Consider the following 21,517-nt stretch of genomic DNA (forward strand, 5'->3'; position numbering starts at 1 on the left):
AAAAGAAAAAAAAAAGACAGTTTTGAGAACAAGATTTTGGACTTTTTGCTATAAAACATGTTCAGTAAAGAAAATTTTAAATCAAATTTCGGCCAAAATGTTTTCTGCGACATGTCTTTGCTAAAAAAAAACCAAACAAACAAAAAACACCCCAGACGTGTAAATTAGTTTACGTGAAAGTTAGTGTTTACAAATGATGGTATAGATACTGGAATTTTTTTAATTTTTTTAATAATAATGGCGGCAATCTGCGACTTATGGCGGGACTGCAGTGGACATTCTGACACTGGGGGGGGGGGACTGACTTGGGGGTCACTGACATCCCCAGTGACACCAATACAGTGATCAGTGCAAAAATATAAAAGCACTGACACTGTACTAATGGCCCTGGGGAGGAAGGAGTTAACATTTGGAGGCAATCAAAGGGTTAACTGTGATGGGAGTGTTTTTACTAGGGGACAAGGGGGTGTGTGCTTCACTGTTACGGATCGGGATGGCTGTGCTCAGCAATCCCAATCAGTGTGCCCAAACTGATAGGGAGGAGGGCTGCATTGTAAACAATGCAGCCCTCCTCGTCTGTGTTTGCTGGTAATCACCGGTCGGGACCCGGTGATTGACACCCGCATCCGCCCCCTACCCTGAAATGCAAAATCGTGTGTGTGTGTGTATATGTGATTTTGCGCAGCCTTGCCGCAGTATAAGTACTGTGGCTGATTAGCAACCAGTTAAAGCAGTAATAAACCACACCAAAGAAGAATAACAAGATGGGCACCTGGGTGGTTTATGCATCGCATACTAGCACATTATGACAGACTTGCCTGAAACCGAAGCCCTCCAGCAGCACACTCACAGGTCGCGGCACTTCCATCATCACCCGGTCTTCCTTCCGAGTTAGAAGATTCAGCCATATGAATGGCTGAGCCATGACGATGTCACGGACACGGCACGGAGCTCTGAAGGAACCGCACGGGTATGCCGTTCATTCAGCGCGTATGCACTGGTGATGTCACCAGCTGCTTCAAAAGTAAATATTTCAGTGAGGAGACATTTACTGTACCTATAGGTAAAAAATAAGTGGCTTTACTACCATTTAAATTACATTGTATGTTTGGGGTTGTTGTCCTGCTGCAGAATAAATTTTGAGGCCAATTACACACCTCCCTGATAGTATGACATGACGGATAAGTTTCTGCCTGTATTTTTCAACATTGAGGACACCACTGATCCTGATCAAATCTCCAACGTAATTTGCAGAAATGCAGCCCCAAACTTGCAAGGAACCTCCACCATGCTTCACTGTTGACTGCAGACACTCATTATTGTACCACTGTCCAGCCTTTCTGTATGCAAACTGCCTTTTTCTGCAGTCAAAATAATTCAAATTTTGACTCTTAAATCGCCCAGAGCACTTGCTGCCATTTTTCTGCACTCCAATTCCTTGGAGTGTTTTCATGCATAGGACATGGAAAGAAGGCTAAGCAACTCCACTGTGCATGAAAACCTAGGAACTGAAGTGCAGAAAAATGGCAGCAAGTGCTCTGGACTGATGAGTCAAAATGCAAACTGGCTGTAGTAGGGAGCAGTTTATTCGCGGAGGGTTGGAGATTGGTACAGTAGTGGTACAAAAGCGGTTCACTCTGCTTATAAATAGATTTGTGTGAAAGTGCGAACTCTGGCTGTCGGGGAATTCTATAAAATGTAAAATATGTTAAAGACTTACAGGGAAACGTTGCAAATAAAATACAAAATTTAATATAGCATAAATAATTGCTACACAAGCCATACTGTGATTTGGTGTTCTTAAAAAAATCACCTTTCCGTTCCGTCTGCAGCTGCTGTAAATTTTCAATGCAACATGCAACCTGGATGCTTTCTATATACAGTTAGTGTACAGCAGAGATTTACTTTGCCTTCCTATATCTGGCCTTTGGGGCACTATTCCACCCACTGAAACCATCAACTGGGAACTATTACTCCCACTGACACAAACGATGGGGCAAAATTCTTCCCACTGACACCAACAGGACATGATTCCTTCCACTAATACCAATGAGGTAGCATTGTTTACTCCCATGGATGCCAGGGCATTTTGTACTCGCACTGACTGGCGGGCACCCCCAAGTCTGAAGGACAGTAAGCTGACCCTTTGTTTTAGAAAGTTTTTAGAGACCCATGGTGTACAAAAATTTAATTTCCTTCTTGTGTGATTTGGCTCACTGATATTCCAAATGTCTGCAGATTTTAGGCATCCTCTACAAAAAAAAAAAAAAAGTTTTTGGTGAGATGCTCCCAAAAAGTTAAAGCGATACTAAAGGTGTGGTGGTGTTTTACAGAAAAAATAAACATGTTCTATTTACCTGGTTTGTGTTGTGGTGTTGGATCCTCCACCTCTCGGGTCCCGTGCCTGCGCTCCTGGCTTCACTTTTTCTGTTGGGTGTCACCATAGCAAGCGGCTTTCTATGGGGGCACCCGAGCAGGCTGTTCCCAAGTCTCTGCTCCTTGCATCCATTCACACACAGAGCCGTGGCTTGGCCCTGCTCCCTCTCTCCTCATTTGTTTGTTGATGGGCATCCTTGTCTAGTGCCATTAGATATTGAAAAAGGGGAAGATAATATACCATTAGTTAATACTTTGGCAGAAGGGTTGGAGTATAAGGAAAGAATTGCAGATAATATCCAGCCTGTGATCCCAAATTTTTGGAAGGCTAATTTCATAAATAACCAATGAATGCGGTCGAATGCTTTTTCTGCGTCTAATGAAAGTAGAAGTGATGGTTGTGTATCTAACTCGAGATTATGAAGCAGGGATATTAAGCGTCTTGTTGCGTCTGGTGCTTGTCTATTAGGGACGAAACCTACTTGATCAGGGTTGATCAGTATGGGGAGGTATGGTAATAGTCTTTGGGCAAGTATTTTAGCATAGAGTTTAATGTCTGTATTTAATAGAGAGATTGGTCTATAATTTTGGACCAACTGAGTGTCTGTCTTTTTGTGGTTTAGGTATTGTTGTGATAATTGATTGTAACATTTCATCAGGGAATGATCCTGTTAAGGCAGCCTGGTTGTATATGTTAGATAGATGAGGTGAAAGGCTTGTGGCAAATGTTCTATAAAATTCATTAGTGAAACCGTCCGAGCCTGGTGATTTATTTAACGGAAGTGTTTTAATGGTCTTTTCTATTTCTGTGTGGCAAATTGGCATCGATAATGCAGTAAGTTGAGTTTCATTTAGACGTGGTAAATTAGTAGAGTCTAGAAACTGTTGGATTGTTTCTATTGTGGGTTGTGTAATCTTGGAGTCGTCTTTAAGATTATATAAGGATTGGTAGTTTGACGCAAAGGCGTCAGCCATATCTCGTGGGTTTGTAAGGAGTGTGTGTGGGTGCTGGAGTGTGGGGATCTTATTTTTGAGTCTTTTTTGTTTAATTGTTTTAGATAGTAGTGAGCTCGCTTTGTTACTAGATGCATAAAATTTGGCTTTCGATCGTTGTAGGTTTAGATCGTAGTGGTGGAGTAAAATTGTACGAAGCTTACCTCTGTCTGATGATATTTTATCGGTTACGGAGGGTGTCGGGTTTTTTTTGTTTATCTCCTCATTTCTTTTGATGGATGTGAGTAGTTGGTCGATTTGTTGTGATCTCTGCTTTTTAATTCGGGAATTTAATTGAATGAGAATACCTCTCATATATGCTTTGTATGCTAACCAAATTGTGGTCATAGATACATCTGGGGTATTGTTGGTGTCAAAAAATACTTTGTGTGCATCTAATAAAAATTTTTGGTGTTCTGGGGTCTTTAGTATCATCGAGTTCAGCCTCCATATGGGTGGGAGTATCGATCGTTGATTGTCGTCTAGTGATATGGTGACAGGAGCATGGTCAGACCAGGTTATAGTTCCAATACTTGAGAAGGTTACATGCTGCAGTGACCATTTATCTGTCAGGAAGTAGTCGATCCGAGAGTATGATCGGTGGGCTGGGGAGTAGTATGAGTAGTCCTTTTCCATGCTGTGTTGGCACCGCCATATGTCGTAAAGGTCATTGTTGTGTAGAAATTGGTTGAAGGCTGGTTTGAGAGATTTATTGGAAGATGAAGAGTCTAATTTCGGGTTTCCAATTATATTGAAGTCTCCTCCCATTATGAGTCTTCCTTTCTTTACACAGTTGATGTTCTTTATTATTTTGTTGAAGAAATTGATCTGGCATTTGTTAGGACCGTATACATTCACCAAGGTGTAGTAAAGGTCATTAAGTTGGCAAACAAGTATGTGGAAACGGCCCAGGGGGTCCACAGATTCTGAGATAAAACTAAATTGGATAGAGTCTTTTATAGCCGTAATTACTTCGTTTTTTTTTTTGGGTTGGTGGCCATAAAAATATGTGGAAAGTGAGTAAGTTGAAGCTTGGGGGCCTTATTTGTAGCAAAGTGGGATTCTTGAACAAAGATGATATCTGGATGAAGTTTTTTGAGTTCTTTGTGGAGCATCAATCGTTTGAATGGAGAGTTCAGACCGCGGGCATTTAGAGATGTAATGTTAATCATGGTGGTAGGTCAGTTGGTTTGTCATTCTTGATCTGTGTGATGTTTAAAGTTGTAAAGGTATTTGTGATAGATCCAGGATATATTCTTGAAGCTGTATTAGTAGGCGGCGATTGTTTGTGCTTTGGAGGTTGTTGTATGTCGACTGGTGACATGGAGGAGGAAAGAGGATGTGGGGTGGAAAGGTAAAAAATAGCCTTGCAAGGAACCTGAGTAGCCGGACCGGCTACTGCCGAACTAGAGGACTTATTCAGGTTTAGACCGGAACATAGGCCAAACCTGGAGAACGTATGAAAGAACAATCTTCTTATCTGTGGCCAAATGCCAGATTATTGAAGAATAGATTCACAACTTTGGTTTGGAGTTGTGATTTGGTGTTTGCTGTGTATTTTGGATATTCATGTTTGTTCCATAGGTTGAGCATGCGTTGGTTGGTATTGTTGTGAAACCTCGGGAATTATTTTCCAGCTTTTGAGTAGTTCTAGGCCTTCTTCCATATTTTTAATTGTATGAATTTTGCCATGTTGTCTTATGGTCAATTTTGTGGGGAATCCCCACTGATACGCTATGCCATGGTTTCTTAGGGCTTTGGTTATATTGATCAATTTTTTGCGATTAAGCAGTGTAAGCTTGGAGAGATCTGCATATAGACGAAGGTTGGCGTGAGATGGCGGGAGATTAGACATGCTCCTGGACTGCATCATGACTTTCTCCTTAACGTGGTAAAAATGTATTCGAGCTAGGACGTCTCGTGGGACAGAGGCAGGTAGAAAGGAGGGTTTAGGGAGTCGGTGTGCTCTGTCAATAGCCAATTCTCCTTCAGATATTGTGGGTATCGCGATTTTCATATATTGGTGTATATATGGTATTAGTTCCTCATTGCTGATGTTTTCGGGAATACCTCTAAATTTGATATTATTCCGCCTCGAGCGGTCTTCTAGATCAGCGAGTTTCAGTTTAATTTGATCAATCTCTGTGGAATGTTCTGTATGAGCGTCAATCAGATCATTATGGGCTGAAATGATATCACTAATATTGGTTTCAATATGTTGTATTCTATTTTCTTGCTGGTGCATTGCAGTGGAAATTTGTGCTAATGAGGATGCCATATCATTATGAAGGGTCTGGCGGAGTGACATTGGCATACTCTTCATGCATAGCTCCGTTAGCGGTTGGTCTGTAGCCGGGAAGGCCTCTATCACAGGTACATCAGGGTTTATGAGGGCCCCTGTTTGTATATAGGTCTGGGAACTAGGAGATTGGTGGCCTGAGTCTAGCCTAGGCTTGGATTTTGCTGGGCTGCTGGTTGTGGGTGATAGAGGGGGAGATTGCTCACCAGGGTCCCCTGGGTATAAGGGATACTGCAGCCTCGGATCCTTATGTGCTTGTGCTGTCTCCTCTCCCTCTATGTCTGCTGCTGAGGTACTGCCGCCGGCGCCATCTTGGATCCCTGCATTCACTGCAGGGAAGAAGTGGGTAAGTTTTCCCAGTATTCCCGGGGTTTTTCGGCGCCGGGTCATCGTGCTGGAGGATCGGGTGCCCTTCATGAGTACACTGGTACTCTTCAAATCTCCCGGGGTTTGTGTGTGCCGGTGTGATATCTGGCGGCAGGACGGAGCAGGGCTAGTGCGTATCCGTCACTGAAGCCGGCCGCGCATGCGCCTATATAGGATATTTAAACTAAATGTTCTGTGAACTGCAAAAAAAATACTAGAACAAATAAATGGGGTGTCTTCTACAAATAACTTTAGGGAGTATTGATTGACTTTTGATTTTTATTTTACAAGGTGTTATTAAAATGACTTTTTTTATTTTATTGCATGCCTTATGAAAAAATGAAAACCTGGCTGCAGCAGCAGTCCAAGTTTCTGCAACCCTTTTTAGGCTTAGGTAGCTCCTCTAATAGCAGCATGGGTTAGAGCACTTCATTAATGCTCCAGACACATATAGAAGACACAGTTAATGCAGCTCTGCTTCCTAATTGGATACAATTGAAAGTGTTAGGTTTAACCTCATATTATATGGTTTTTGGTAAATCTAAACCAAAAATCTCACAAAAATTGTATAATGTATGTCCAGCCTAAGGGGGAAGCAGTGGGAGGAGCCAGATGGGTGCAGTGCTTCTAAGGAACTAAGGAGAGTGCAGTGTGACAGAGGAACTTGTCAGACTGTTGCTTCTCTTTTCACTGTCCATTTAATGAGAAAGTTAGAGGACCAGAAACAGAAAAAACAGGCCCATTGCCATGCCATTAGAAGTTGGAGCAAGTCTGATAGAACTCAACGTGTTTCCTGGTTGGAGGATGTCCAGCATCATCTAACCATACATAAATTTTCAGTGATCTAGTAATTTGGCAATGACCTATATTAATCTGGATGTAGGAAGAATGTGTCTGCAGGACTGGACTGAACTCGAGAGGGAGCAGTACCTATATGGACAGTGGGGTGCTTACCACATTATGGAGTGTGCAGTCTGACACGAAGGGCTCCCATACCAAGACTTGGAGGACTTCGAGACAGAAGGAATGCTAAAGCAAAGAGAGAATGAGCCACATACACTCGAGTGGGGTGTTTCCTACATACTGCAGTACTTGCAATATAAGTAGGATTGTAAATTGTGAATTTTTGTGAGCCGGCATATTCAGACCCCTTTCTCTCCCATGTAGATTGGATTGTCACTGTATAGTTGAAATTCGGATCCATGAAATGGCTGAATATCCAGCAGATCTTCCAAACTTGAATTCCCTATTTGGAATTTATAGTTATGTCTATTGCTTGTTCAAGACAAAATGGTAGCATCATATTTTGTTAAAAGATGGAAATCCGAGAACTAATGTGGATTGCTGGAAAAGGACACATTGTATACGACAACTAACATCCAGTGTTAAAAAACTGAGAGGGAAATGTCTTCCTCCATCTAATCAATCGGAGGGCAGTTGGGTATAAACTAACAGCGGAATTTGTGTACTCCCAGCCACCTATAGAATCAGAGCTCGGTCCATGTCTGTTTTGCAAAAATCGTGAAAGGACCTGTAATTTTGATCAGCATGGGATCAGCAAACAGATCCCCTGCTGATCTCAACAACGTCCTTCCCATGTGTAAGGGGCCTAAGCCTTATATGATCATAATCTTGTCTTGACAAAGTTCTGGGGAATGTTGAGCACTCAAACCTTGCAAGAAAACACTAGAGCACAGTGCTGGGAGCATCTTCTCACCTAGATTTTGGGTACTTTACATTCCTGAGATTCCATCAGAAAAAAGTAGATGTTGCTCTCCCCTAGGTGGGGAGGGTAATAATAAAGTGTTACCAGCCCCCCCCCCCCAACAAGGGGTAGGTGGGATCCATGTTAAGGGGACCTTGCATTTTTCTTTTAAAGAAATATTTCCCCTCTAGGCTAACAAGTGTTTCAGAATACTTTCAGCTAATTTTCTAAAACAGTTTACCGCTGGGTATATACAGATGTACCAGACTTAAAGCAGAGTTCCAGTTGAATAAAAACAAATTAAAATTCAACAGCAACAAAATCTGTAGCTGCCGAGTTTTAAAATTGACACTTACCGTATTTTTCGCCGTATAAGACGCACCTGACCATAAGACGCACCTAGGTTTTAGAGGCAGAAAACAGGAAAAAAAAAATTCTGAACTAATGGACTGCAGACATAGTACAGGAGATGACCAGAGACTGCGGACAGCGCAGGGATGACCAGAGACTGCGGACAGCGCAGGGATGACCAGAGACTGCGGACAGTACAGATGATTGCTGACCTTTGGGGAGGTGGGGAGCAGGTACCTGAATTTGACAGGTACCCGCTCTTACTTCCGCAGAGTTTTTGTTTGATCTTACCTGTTCCTCGATCCAGCCGCGCGCTGTCTTCCCGGCTTCTGTAATGGCGCTCGGCATGACAGCCAGGTGCCCAGTGCGCATGAGCGAGAAGCACTTGCGCTTTGTGATTGGTCCGGCGGCTTCTGGGATCTGTCATGTGTCCCAGGTATCGCCTTACCATTCACAAAAAGCACCGCTTCTTGCGCATGCGCACTTGGCACCCGGCTGTCATGCCCAGTGCCCACACTACAGAAGCCGGGAAGACAGCACGCCGCTGGATAGAGGAACAGGTAAGGTTCCGCTGCAGAGCTGAGCAGCCGGCCCAGTATTCTGACACGGCCGCGGTGGAAATACCGGACCGGCCGCTCCATATTCGCTCCATAAGATGCACTGACATTTCCCCCCCAGTTTTGGGGAAGAAAAAGTGAATCTTATACGGCGAAAAATACGGTAACTGTCCCTCAGTCCAGCGTTGTGTTCTTGCCATGACTGGTTTCACTGGTCGTCTTCTCTCCCTAGTGCCTGCATCCTTAGTGTGGGCACCTGGCTTTGACAGCTTTCGGCTTCACAGCCAGGTGCCTAATGCGCATGCGCGTGTAGCACTGCGTTCTGTGAATGTCCCAGAAGACTACAGGGAGGGGGAGGACAGCTTCCACTTCCAACCGCCTTAAGTGATCGCACTGGAAGTGGGAGCAGGTACCTGTCAAGTTTGGGTACCTGCTCCCCAAAGGTGTCAATCCGTAACGGGGAGCGGGGGACAAAGCCTTAAAGCAGAACTTCCCTTTTTCAGGTGGAGTTCTGTTTTAACCAAACTTTGAACTCGTTTTTGTTTTGTTCATATGGCCTTTTTGATAAGTATATACATAAGGCTCGAAAAGCAGCTTTTATCACTGATAATATATATTTTTTTCTTTCTGTTGCACCTTGCTGATAACCGCAACCAGGCAGTAGATCTGGATACAAGCTCAGCAGAATAACAAAACTTAGAAACTACTTTTTAAAAGTCCTGACTCCTGTCATATCTGACCTAATCTATGAATCTGACAACAATCCCGTCCCCAACGTCTATGCTCCCTGTTCCAAACTGCAGATCTTCACCAACGGATGTCTTTTAGTAAATTGTCACCAGGTGGCCAGACATCATCTCCAGTACTAAACGAGGAGCATTAACCATATACCAACATCAAGAAAAACTAATCGCTACAAAAAGCATGGTTGGATAGGTCTTGCCATTCTGAAGAGGTGAGACTGACTGACTCCTCACAGCATGTACTTTATTTGAAACCCAAAGGAAGAGGCTGGGATAGAAGGGCAAGAGAGACTTGACATATTGGGGTTTTATTTACTAAAGCTGGTCCACTCAGAATCTCGTGCACTACTGCATCGAAATCAATCAGCTTCCAGGTTTTATTGCTTAAGCTTAATTAAACAAGCTGAGGTAGGAAGCTGATTGGCTACCATACACAACTGCACGACATTCTGAGTGAACCGACTTTCGTAATTAAACCCCACTGTTTTCTAGAGGCAGGACATAAAGCACAGACCTTGAAGGAAGTGGAGGCAGTTTCATTAAACCTAGTGCAATGGTGAGGCTTTGTTGCTCCCCCTACCGTCCACAATGCAGTTAATTGGTTGGGCCAAGAGTATGGTGCTGGAAGTTTTGGTGTGAGGCTTCTTGCGCCAAAACCACTGCAGCTGTCCTGAGTATTACAAACCATAAAATTGTATCCTACACTAAATATTGGGATGCTTTACTCCTTAAGTGTTCTTGCATGGCAAGACCACTTACTGTTATCTCACATATATATTATATTATAGCCAAATTTACCACCCTAACTCCTCCCACAGTTTTTACACTACATAGACGGTAATATACTGAAACGTGCAGATTGTTCCCGATTGGTGTGCTATTACTTTGTGGAACGTTTTGCCAAATGGTTAACAAAATATCAGCGTTTTTGTGGTGAAATTGGTCCCATAGGTGTGAATGGCGGAATGTTCAAAACTAGAGTGGGAGCTGAAAAATCAGGACATGATTTCTAAACTGCCATCACTCCCTCATTTTCAAGCCCACCTACACAAATTTTATATCAAAACGTTCAGGTATCCCTGCTGCCACTAAAAATGTCCTCGGCTAAGCTATAGTCCTGATAGTTTTCACAATATGACCATTTGTTTGCAACTCACGCCGCCCATTGACATTCATTGAAACTGCACTCTAGCCACCTCAAATTTGAAGGGCAATTTCTAAACTGCGACTGTGCCTTCATTTTTAATATTTCAGAGACATACTATGCATCTGAATGTAGGTCTGGGTCTTGTGATTCTCACAATATAAAGCTCTTCGCTGTAGGATTTATAGTTTTTAAAACTACGACCATTTGAAGACGCCAGTGAAGTGAGAAATTTGGAGCAGTTTGTTTTTAACCGCTCTTCTCTGCCCTATTTGAAATCTAATTTTGAATTCGTGACAGTTTGGCCGGCTTCTGGTTAAAGGTTTGGAAATAAGTTTTCTACAGTAGAGAGTATTTGAGGTGATAATGCTGCTAATGTTTTTATAACTATATGTTTTAATGTAACTGTGAAGCACTTTAGGCAACAGCATTGCAATTAAATGTGCTATATAAATTAAAGTTGAAATGCATTTCTCACTCTATCAAGCTTGCCATGTGCACTTTTTAAATTTGATCATACAATTGGTTAGTGTAATGTTTACTATCTTTATTCACTCCAAACACTCCACACAGTTACTCTGCCCAGTCCATAAAGTTACTCTGCCCAGTCCAACCTTTTCAGTTACTCCAGCCACTCCACCCAGTTACTCCACTCACTCCAGTTGTAGACTACTGGTGGAGGCAAGAACACTTCACACAATTTCCCCAGAAATTGTAGCTTTTCTAGTTATTATTAATATACAGTTTGCTCAGTGCTTTACAATATAACGGGAGACAATACAGTTCAATACAAGAGGGATAGGAGGGCCCTGCTCCTTGGAGCCTACAATCTAGGAGGGAGGGGCTAGTGGTACAAAAGATAGTAACTGTGGGGGATGGACTGGTTGGAAGAGTAGAAGTTTCCATTATTAGCTGAAGGCAGGATAGGCTTCCCTGAAGATATAGGTTTTCAGAGATCGCCTAAAAGTGAGCAGAGTAGGCGATAGTCTGATAAATTTGGGGTAGAGAGCTCCAGAGGTTGGGGGAAGCTCTGGAGAAATCCTGGAGATGAGCATGGGAGGAGGAGACAAGGGAGCTAGAGAGTAGGTCTTGCGAGGAGCGGAGCGTACAGTTTGGGTGGTATTTGGAGACAAGATTGGGGATGTAATTTGGGGCAGAGTTATAAATGGCTTTATGTTATTGTTAATGTTTAGAATTTTATCCGTTGGGCAGTGGGAAGCCAGTAGAGGGATTGGCAGAGAGGGTGGCATATATGGATTGGTTAGTAAGGTGGATGAGTCTGGCAGCAGCATTCATGATAGACTGAAGAGGGGATAGCCTGCGATTAGGTAGGCCAATGAGGAGGGAGTTACAATAGTCAAGGCGAGATAGAACAAGGGAGTGAATACTCTTCTTTACCAATTAAAAGTCTGCAAATTTGTGTTGCATTAAGGCAGCCTATTAATTTTGAATGGACTCCCAAGGTGTTAGAAACTGGGACCCAATGCACAGGAATATCGGGGAGAGACATTAAAGTGTTACTAAACCCACAACAGTAAAATCAGTCTGTATATGCAGTAAAGCATGCTTGTTATAATCACTGTGGAACCTAAGGGGTTAATCCTCTGCATTGTGTAAAAAGGCTGGTCCTGTTTTCTCTTCCCCCTCCTCTTGTTCAAATGCTTACCTGATGAGACAGACTGAACCTGTAGGCACATGCTCAGTTTAGTGTGTATTGCTAGAGGTGTGTAGTGCTGCTGTGTGGTTTTTTGTTTTTTTTTCTTGGGAGAGTGCATGTGATCAGCACAGGGCCAATCAGTACTGTCCAGACAGAGGATCAGGGGTTTTGCATCCTTCTAGAGAAGAAAAGAAAACTCCTACAAGCTTTAACTAGTGCTTTGCTGAAGTCCCAAGACTACTCTAATTGCTGATGAGAAAAGGTATTTAGCAGTTTATATTTACTAAAATAATTGCATTTCCATGTTGTGTGTACTGTGGGAGACCAGATATAGTGAATGTAGGGTCCTGGGTTTAGTAACACTTTAAGATTTAATTCTAGCAAAGCCAAGCCTAAAACTAACCTAACAAAACGTAGCTTGGACGCTGACCCTTTTTTTTTTTTTTTTTGTGCATAGATTTCTCGTCCAGTGTTGGGTACATCTCATTGCCCGAATAACACAGGTTCTACACTGAAACACTAGAATCCTTGCACCAGAGGACAGTGATTCACTTGCACTGGAGTAATAGAAAATACATAGTCTGGGGCCACATGAACATACCTGAATCATGCATTCCTTCTCCAAAGCATAGAAATGTTCTTGTAAATGCAGTTATGGTGTGTTCACCCGTACAGAACCCAAATAAAATGCATTGTTCCTTTTTGCTTCTCTTAGTTTTATTATTTACCAGTATTATTATAATATATAAAGGTTAGTAATAAATATTACTAATTGATTTAACGCCAACAGTTTACGCAGCGCTTTACAACATAAGAGCAGACAGTACAGTTACAATGCAATACAGTAGGAATCAGAGGGCCCTGCTCATTATAGTTTACAATCTAACCTGTTATTGTGCATATATCTTGTAATTCTACTAGGAGAGAAATGTAGTCTATAATGCAAGATTGAAGTTTTGTTTTTGTAGTAGAGTCCTGCCTTTTCAATGTGAAATAAAGGTAAAATCTACCCTAAACATTCTAGACCAAAAAAAAGGGTTTGTATCCATCTGATGTTTGTGCATGATTTGAACTTTCGTCTGTTAAAATGAGATTCTGGAACAGCCTATTCTTGTAATTATCCCCGAGGCCATAACTTTTGTTCCCAACATGTCTATTTTTGAATCTTCCTAATCTTAGATTATCACAATAATGTTGCAGTACATACAGAAGATTGTTCATTTCAAGCTGTATTCACTATGGTGTCTGTTTTTATAAAAGAGAGAAAAGCTGATCTTCAGGATCACGGCAGGTCTCTCGTGTACAGGTTTATGTAGCTGAGATGAGTAGTAGCGAACATGTTCGTCCCTTCTCATCACAGCACACAACTGTTTTGGTCACAAACTGCCAGTTTATGAAAGTGAGATCTCAGTGGCCGTTACTTTGAAATATCTCCATCTCAGATTCTCCAGCTCAAAAGTGGAGAATGTGGGCGAGAAGCTGGTGCGATTAACCGTGGAAGATTGCTTCTGCCTCTGTACAGTATCCGGTAGCATGAAAGAAGAATTTTTCTATGAAGTAGCATCTTGTAGGTAATGAGATGTACACCATTACAAGTAACTGTGTTTGGTTCAGTATCACAAAATAAATGTATTAAACTTTAAGCTTTGAAAGTGCCTAGCCAAGGTTTGTTTAGTTTTAACAAAAGGCTTAGGGCCCTATTTTGTCAGTGTCAAATATGGAATGTAGTTGATTTGTATTAATTGGATTCAAATTCTTGTTTTCAAACTACAAATCTAATGCAGGCTTTTGTCCTTCTGGTAACTGGGGCAATACTATGTGATGGTTGTTCTCCTTTGAAAATATATATCTTTATTTTATATATTTTCCTATGTGCTTGCGTTTTGGTCATACAAAGTTTTTTGTTTGGAGTGTAATTTCAGAACAGTGATGGTTGCATGTAGCAATACGACCTTGTACACAAATTAATTGAATCATGTCTCTGTGGATTCAGCTGTAGATGACTATCTATGACAGCTCTTTTTACTTTCAATAACATATCCTACTGTATTAGCATGTTTTTTAATATATTTGTTTTTTTTATAGGTTTGGACGCTTCTGACATCATGGAAATGAAAGGTAAAGCTATTGAACAGTTTACTTTTGAAATCCTAACCCAGAAGAGTCTGCTCTGGTTCCCTTTGTCCACACTACTTCAGTTGGCATGGTACACGTATCGTTATGTGGTGCGTATTAACAGAACCATTTTCAGGGTCCTTCCCTTGATTCTCAGAGCTAATAATGTTATAGCACCTCCTATTTTATAAGCTCTAAGCATTCAAGTGCCTATCTGCATCTCAACCTTCTTTTTTTGTATCCATTAAAAAAAGTCAAACAATGACATTTACGAACGCATAGCATCAATAAGCAGGAAATTGCTTATGTGATGGAGCTAAAGCATGACAGATTTGATGAGCTTGTGTGGTGCCAGCAGAGGCATGCACCCCCCCCCCCCTTTTGCCATGACCATTACAAGAGACTGCTATATGATATATTTCTTAGAAGTCACGGACATGTTGAAACTACTAGAGGATCCTGATGTATTACAAAAGACTACTAGAAAGTACTGAGTTTTAGAGACCAATAACCTGCCATTTGCTATTGATTCATACCGTTGTAGCAGTTGGTGGGTAGTTTTAGAGAGCAATAACCTGCTGAAAGAGACAAGAGGCCACTGTTTAAAGAGGTGACTAAGCAAAATGATTTAAAAGGCCTTCCAAATAATGGTGCTGGGACTTCCACAACATCTGATCATTGTTTTTAGAGCTATGGGGTAGTTTAGAGAGGCTGTCTTATGTTGTCCTACATATTGAAGAAAAATAACTAGGGATTAAGGAAAAGACACGAGTCAAGTTTGGTTAGCTGTACTACCCTTTTCTCTTTTCTGCTAAATGTTTTATAGTACTGCTTGTTGAAGGACAGCTTTGGACAACCTTCACAAACTGATTCTGATAGCTATGAAAACTGTGAAATCAACAATCAGCTTGCAGTTGAAATTGAAGTCTCTGCAGTATTATATTGGTTTGGCGCACACTCACACATACTTTGTTTTTTTTTTTTTTTTCTCCCTCTACAATAAATTCAGGTTTAATAGAGGATACAATGCTTGTTTTTTTTTTTGTTTTTTTTTTTTTTCGTAGCAATCATGTTACTAAGGCAAAGATCAACAAGATTCTTGTTGGCCCTTACTTGCTGATTGGGATGTATATAGGAAAGGTAATATGGAATATCTGCTCTGAGGAAGTGGGCACAAACTTTGAGACCCCATTCAGATATTGAAAAATCGCAAGTGGGAACACACATTCCTGCAATGCAAAGTGTGATTTACACTCTTTTCTGCATGTCGTGCATAGGGCAGCCTATTCACTTCAATGGGCTGACCTATGCGTGTTTTGCTTTAAAAAAATCTCCATTCTGGGTGACAGGCTAAGCACAATTTTTAAAAAAAACAAAAAATTTTGCTGTGCGATTCTGTTGTGGCACAATTTTGGCAGAACTGCACCGCTTTTGGGGTGCTGTTAACAAACTCAAAACACGCATTGTGTGTTTTTGCCACAATTCTGAATCATTGGCAGAATCGCAGCAATACTGCCTGAAAGTCCAAATCTTCTGTGAACAGGCCCTGAGACATATCTGTCATCGACTCTCTAGTAGTTGTAATTAGAGATGAGCGAAGAAATGAAAAATTCGATTCGACTGATTCGGCGAATTCGTGGACAATATTCGATTCGAGTCGAATAAATTCGCTGTGAATTTAACTTAAAAAAGGGTGTTTCTAGGCTTCAGAGAGACTTAATATTAGTGCAGAACACTGTACCTTTAATTTAAATGCCCTTGGAGTCTGCTGGGGAAGAGAAATAATACTGTCTGTCAGTATGACATGCAGATGAGTGCCGTCGATCTTAGAATCACTGCACCCTTCACTCCTTTGGCCAGTCACGGGGCCAAAACCAGTGTTTGGAGCCACAGTGTGGCGGTGGAGGCAGCAGCAATGGGAGGCCATACAGCAACCTATGACAAAATGGAAACCAGCAGGAGCGTGAGGAGACCTGAAAGTGGCACATGGCAGAGTGGGAGCAATGGGAGGCGGTACAGGGACCCAGGTCACACTGTGGGCCCAGCAGCAGCGTGACCAGGCGGTACGGGGGCCCATGGCCGATATGGGGCTTGGTGGCACCTATGGAAGGCCTGTAATCTGCCAGCAACCTATGACAAAATGGACAACCGCAGGAGTGTGAGGAGATTTCAAAGAGGTACATGGCAGAGTGGAAGCAATGGGAGGCCGTACAGGGACCCAGGTCACACTGTGGGACCAGCATCAGCGTGAACAGGCGGTACGGGGGCCCATGGCCGATTTGACCTCATTCATCCCATAGTCCTGCCGACTCACGAATAGCGTGGCCTCCTCAAAGGGCCTGAGCAAGCGCAGGTGTCACACATGAGCTGACAATGGCTGACATCTAAGTTACACAGGGAGTACCTTTATCCGCTTTTAACATCAGGAAATCTGTGATGGCCTTTAGCTGTTCGTAAAGGCGGTCTAACATATGTAGGGTTGAATTACACCTTGTTGCAACGTCACAGCATGAGGAGTCGGTACGGGGGCCCATGGCAGATTACATGTCTGGCAGCAGCAATGGGAGGCCCGTAATCTGCCAGCACCCTATGTCAAAAAATTTAACACACCAGCAGTGTGAAGAGACCTGAAAGTGGCACATGGCAGCAGAGTGTGGCGATGGAGACAGCAGCAATGGGAGGCCGTACAGGGACCCATGAGAGACTCTGGACTTGGCAGCAGCATGAGGAGGCGGTATATAGGGGCCCATGGCAGATTAGGGGCCTGGCAGCAGCTATGTGAGGCCCGTAATCTGCCTGCACCCTATGTCAAAAAATTAAACACACCAGCAGTGTGAAGAGACCTGAAAGTGGCACATGGCAGCAGAGTGTGGCGATGGAGACAGCAGCAATGGGAGGCCGTACAGGGACCCATGAGAGACTCTAGACTTGGCAGCAGCATGAGGAGGCGGTATATAGGGGCCCATGGCAGATTAGGGGCCTGGCAGCAGCTATGTGAGGCCCGTAATCTGCCTGCACCCTATGTCAAAAAATTAAACACACCAGCAGTGTGAAGAGACCTGAAAGTGGCACATGGCAGCAGAGTGTGGCGATGGAGACAGCAGCAATGGGAGGCCGTACAGGGACCCATGAGAGACTCTAGACTTGGCAGCAGCATGAGGAGGCGGTATATAGGGGCCCATGGCAGATTAGGGGCCTGGCAGCAGCTATGTGAGGCCCGTAATCTGCCTGCACCCTATGTCAAAAAATTTAACACACCAGCAGTGTGAAGAGACCTGAAAGTGGCACATGGCAGCAGAGTGTGGCGATGGAGACAGCAGCAATGGGAGGCCGTACAGGGACCCATGAGAGACTCTGGACTTGGCAGCAGCATGAGGAGGCGGTATATAGGGGCCCATGGCAGATTAGGGGCCTGGCAGCAGCTATGTGAGGCCCGTAATCTGCCTGCACCCTATGTCAAAAAATTAAACACACCAGCAGTGTGAAGAGACCTGAAAGTGGCACATGGCAGCAGAGTGTGGCGATGGAGACAGCAGCAATGGGAGGCCGTACAGGGACCCATGAGAGACTCTAGACTTGGCAGCAGCATGAGGAGGCGGTATATAGGGGCCCATGGCAGATTAGGGGCCTGGCAGCAGCTATGTGAGGCCCGTAATCTGCCTGCACCCTATGTCAAAAAATTAAACACACCAGCAGTGTGAAGAGACCTGAAAGTGGCACATGGCAGCAGAGTGTGGCGATGGAGACAGCAACAATGGGAGGCCGTACAGGGACCCATGAGAGACTCTGGACTTGGCAGCAGCATGAGGAGGCGGTATATAGGGGCCCATGGCAGATTAGGGGCCTGGCAGCAGCTATGTGAGGCCCGTAATCTGCCTGCACCCTATGTCAAAAAATTAAACACACCAGCAGTGTGAAGAGACCTGAAAGTGGCACATGGCAGAGTGTGGCGATGGAGACAGCAGCAATGGGAGGCCGTACAGGGACCCATGACAGACTCTAGACTTGGCAGCAGCATGAGGAGGCGGTATATAGGGGCCCATGGCAGATTAGGGGCCTGGCAGCAGCTATGTGAGGCCCGTAATCTGCCTGCACCCTATGTCAAAAAATGTAACACACCAGCAGTGTGAAGAGACCTGAAAGTGGCACATGGCAGCAGAGTGTGGCGATGGAGACAGCAGCAATGGGAGGCCGTACAGGGACCCATGAGAGACTCTGGACTTGGCAGCAGCATGAGGAGGCGGTATATAGGGGCCCATGGCAGATTAGGGGCCTGGCAGCAGCTATGTGAGGCCCGTTATCTTGCAGCACCCTATGTCAAAAAATTAAACACACCAGCAGTGTGAAGAGACCTGAAAGTGGCACATGGCAGCAGAGTGTGGCGATGGAGACAGCAGCAATGGGAGGCCGTACAGGGACCCATGAGAGACTCTAGACTTGGCAGCAGCATGAGGAGGCGGTATATAGGGGCCCATGGCAGATTAGGGGCCTGGCAGCAGCTATGTGAGGCCCGTAATCTGCCTGCACCCTATGTCAAAAAATTAAACACACCAGCAGTGTGAAGAGACCTGAAAGTGGCACATGGCAGCAGAGTGTGGCGATGGAGACAGCAGCAATGGGAGGCCGTACAGGGACCCATGAGAGACTCTGGACTTGGCAGCAGCATGAGGAGGCGGTATATAGGGGCCCATGGCAGATTAGGGGCCTGGCAGCAGCTATGTGAGGCCCGTAATCTGCCTGCACCCTATGTCAAAAAATTAAACACACCAGCAGTGTGAAGAGACCTGAAAGTGGCACATGGCAGCAGAGTGTGGCGATGGAGACAGCAGCAATGGGAGGCCGTACAGGGACCCATGAGAGACTCTAGACTTGGCAGCAGCATGAGGAGGCGGTATATAGGGGCCCATGGCAGATTAGGGGCCTGGCAGCAGCTATGTGAGGCCCGTAATCTGCCTGCACCCTATGTCAAAAAATTAAACACACCAGCAGTGTGAAGAGACCTGAAAGTGGCACATGGCAGCAGAGTGTGGCGATGGAGACAGCAGCAATGGGAGGCCGTACAGGGACCCATGAGAGACTCTAGACTTGGCAGCAGCATGAGGAGGCGGTATATAGGGGCCCATGGCAGATTAGGGGCCTGGCAGCAGCTATGTGAGGCCCGTAATCTGCCTGCACCCTATGTCAAAAAATTAAACACACCAGCAGTGTGAAGAGACCTGAAAGTGGCACATGGCAGCAGAGTGTGGCGATGGAGACAGCAACAATGGGAGGCCGTACAGGGACCCATGAGAGACTCTGGACTTGGCAGCAGCATGAGGAGGCGGTATATAGGGGCCCATGGCAGATTAGGGGCCTGGCAGCAGCTATGTGAGGCCCGTAATCTGCCTGCACCCTATGTCAAAAAATTAAACACACCAGCAGTGTGAAGAGACCTGAAAGTGGCACATGGCAGAGTGTGGCGATGGAGACAGCCGCAATGGGAGGCCGTACAGGGACCCATGACAGACTCTAGACTTGGCAGCAGCATGAGGAGGCGGTATATAGGGGCCCATGGCAGATTAGGGGCCTGGCAGCAGCTATGTGAGGCCCGTAATCTGCCTGCACCCTATGTCAAAAAATTTAACACACCAGCAGTGTGAAGAGACCTGAAAGTGGCACATGGCAGCAGAGTGTGGCGATGGAGACAGCAGCAATGGGAGGCCGTACAGGGACCCATGAGAGACTCTGGACTTGGCAGCAGCATGAGGAGGCGGTATATAGGGGCCCATGGCAGATTAGGGGCCTGGCAGCAGCTATGTGAGGCCCGTTATCTTGCAGCACCCTATGTCAAAAAATTAAACACACCAGCAGTGTGAAGAGACCTGAAAGTGGCACATGGCAGCAGAGTGTGGCGATGGAGACAGCAGCAATGGGAGGCCGTACAGGGACCCATGAGAGACTCTAGACTTGGCAGCAGCATGAGGAGGCGGTATATAGGGGCCCATGGCAGATTAGGGGCCTGGCAGCAGCTATGTGAGGCCCGTAATCTGCCTGCACCCTATGTCAAAAAATTAAACACACCAGCAGTGTGAAGAGACCTGAAAGTGGCACATGGCAGCAGAGTGTGGCGATGGAGACAGCAGCAATGGGAGGCCGTACAGGGACCCATGAGAGACTCTAGACTTGGCAGCAGCATGAGGAGGCGGTATATAGGGGCCCATGGCAGATTAGGGGCCTGGCAGCAGCTATGTGAGGCCCGTAATCTGCCTGCACCCTATGTCAAAAAATTAAACACACCAGCAGTGTGAAGAGACCTGAAAGTGGCACATGGCAGCAGAGTGTGGCGATGGAGACAGCAACAATGGGAGGCCGTACAGGGACCCATGAGAGACTCTGGACTTGGCAGCAGCATGAGGAGGCGGTATATAGGGGCCCATGGCAGATTAGGGGCCTGGCAGCAGCTATGTGAGGCCCGTAATCTGCCTGCACCCTATGTCAAAAAATTAAACACACCAGCAGTGTGAAGAGACCTGAAAGTGGCACATGGCAGAGTGTGGCGATGGAGACAGCAGCAATGGGAGGCCGTACAGGGACCCATGACAGACTCTAGACTTGGCAGCAGCATGAGGAGGCGGTATATAGGGGCCCATGGCAGATTAGGGGCCTGGCAGCAGCTATGTGAGGCCCGTAATCTGCCTGCACCCTATGTCAAAAAATTTAACACACCAGCAGTGTGAAGAGACCTGAAAGTGGCACATGGCAGCAGAGTGTGGCGATGGAGACAGCAGCAATGGGAGGCCGTACAGGGACCCATGAGAGACTCTGGACTTGGCAGCAGCATGAGGAGGCGGTATATAGGGGCCCATGGCAGATTAGGGGCCTGGCAGCAGCTATGTGAGGCCCGTTATCTTGCAGCACCCTATGTCAAAAAATTAAACACACCAGCAGTGTGAAGAGACCTGAAAGTGGCACATGGCAGCAGAGTGTGGCGATGGAGACAGCAGCAATGGGAGGCCGTACAGGGACCCATGAGAGACTCTAGACTTGGCAGCAGCATGAGGAGGCGGTATATAGGGGCCCATGGCAGATTAGGGGCCTGGCAGCAGCTATGTGAGGCCCGTAATCTGCCTGCACCCTATGTCAAAAAATTAAACACACCAGCAGTGTGAAGAGACCTGAAAGTGGCACATGGCAGCAGAGTGTGGCGATGGAGACAGCAGCAATGGGAGGCC

The 21,517-nt window shown here is 45.0% G+C and overlaps 1 protein-coding gene across 6 annotated transcripts in view; it reads left to right on the forward strand.

Annotated features, from left to right (window-relative positions):
• LOC149469265 (phospholipid scramblase 2-like) overlaps positions 1-21,517 on the forward strand; it is a 136,708-nt gene that overhangs the window by 48,381 nt on the left and 66,810 nt on the right. For 4 of the 6 annotated variants that reach the window (XM_089669540.1, XM_089669543.1, XM_089669541.1 and 1 more), the window contains exon 2: positions 14,277-14,309. In XM_089669540.1, the coding sequence (XP_089525666.1) occupies positions 14,297-14,309 (13 nt within the window). In that variant the 5' untranslated portion in view covers positions 14,277-14,296. Of the gene's footprint in view, positions 1-14,276; positions 14,417-21,517 lie in introns of those variants that run through there. The other 2 variants (XM_089669539.1, XM_089669544.1) reach the window with 1 other exon arrangement.

Source organism: Staurois parvus, unplaced genomic scaffold, assembly GCF_062004578.1.
Source record: "Staurois parvus isolate SC_StPar_1 unplaced genomic scaffold, SC_StPar_1.0 ptg000078l, whole genome shotgun sequence".
NCBI lineage: Eukaryota > Metazoa > Chordata > Amphibia > Anura > Ranidae > Staurois > Staurois parvus.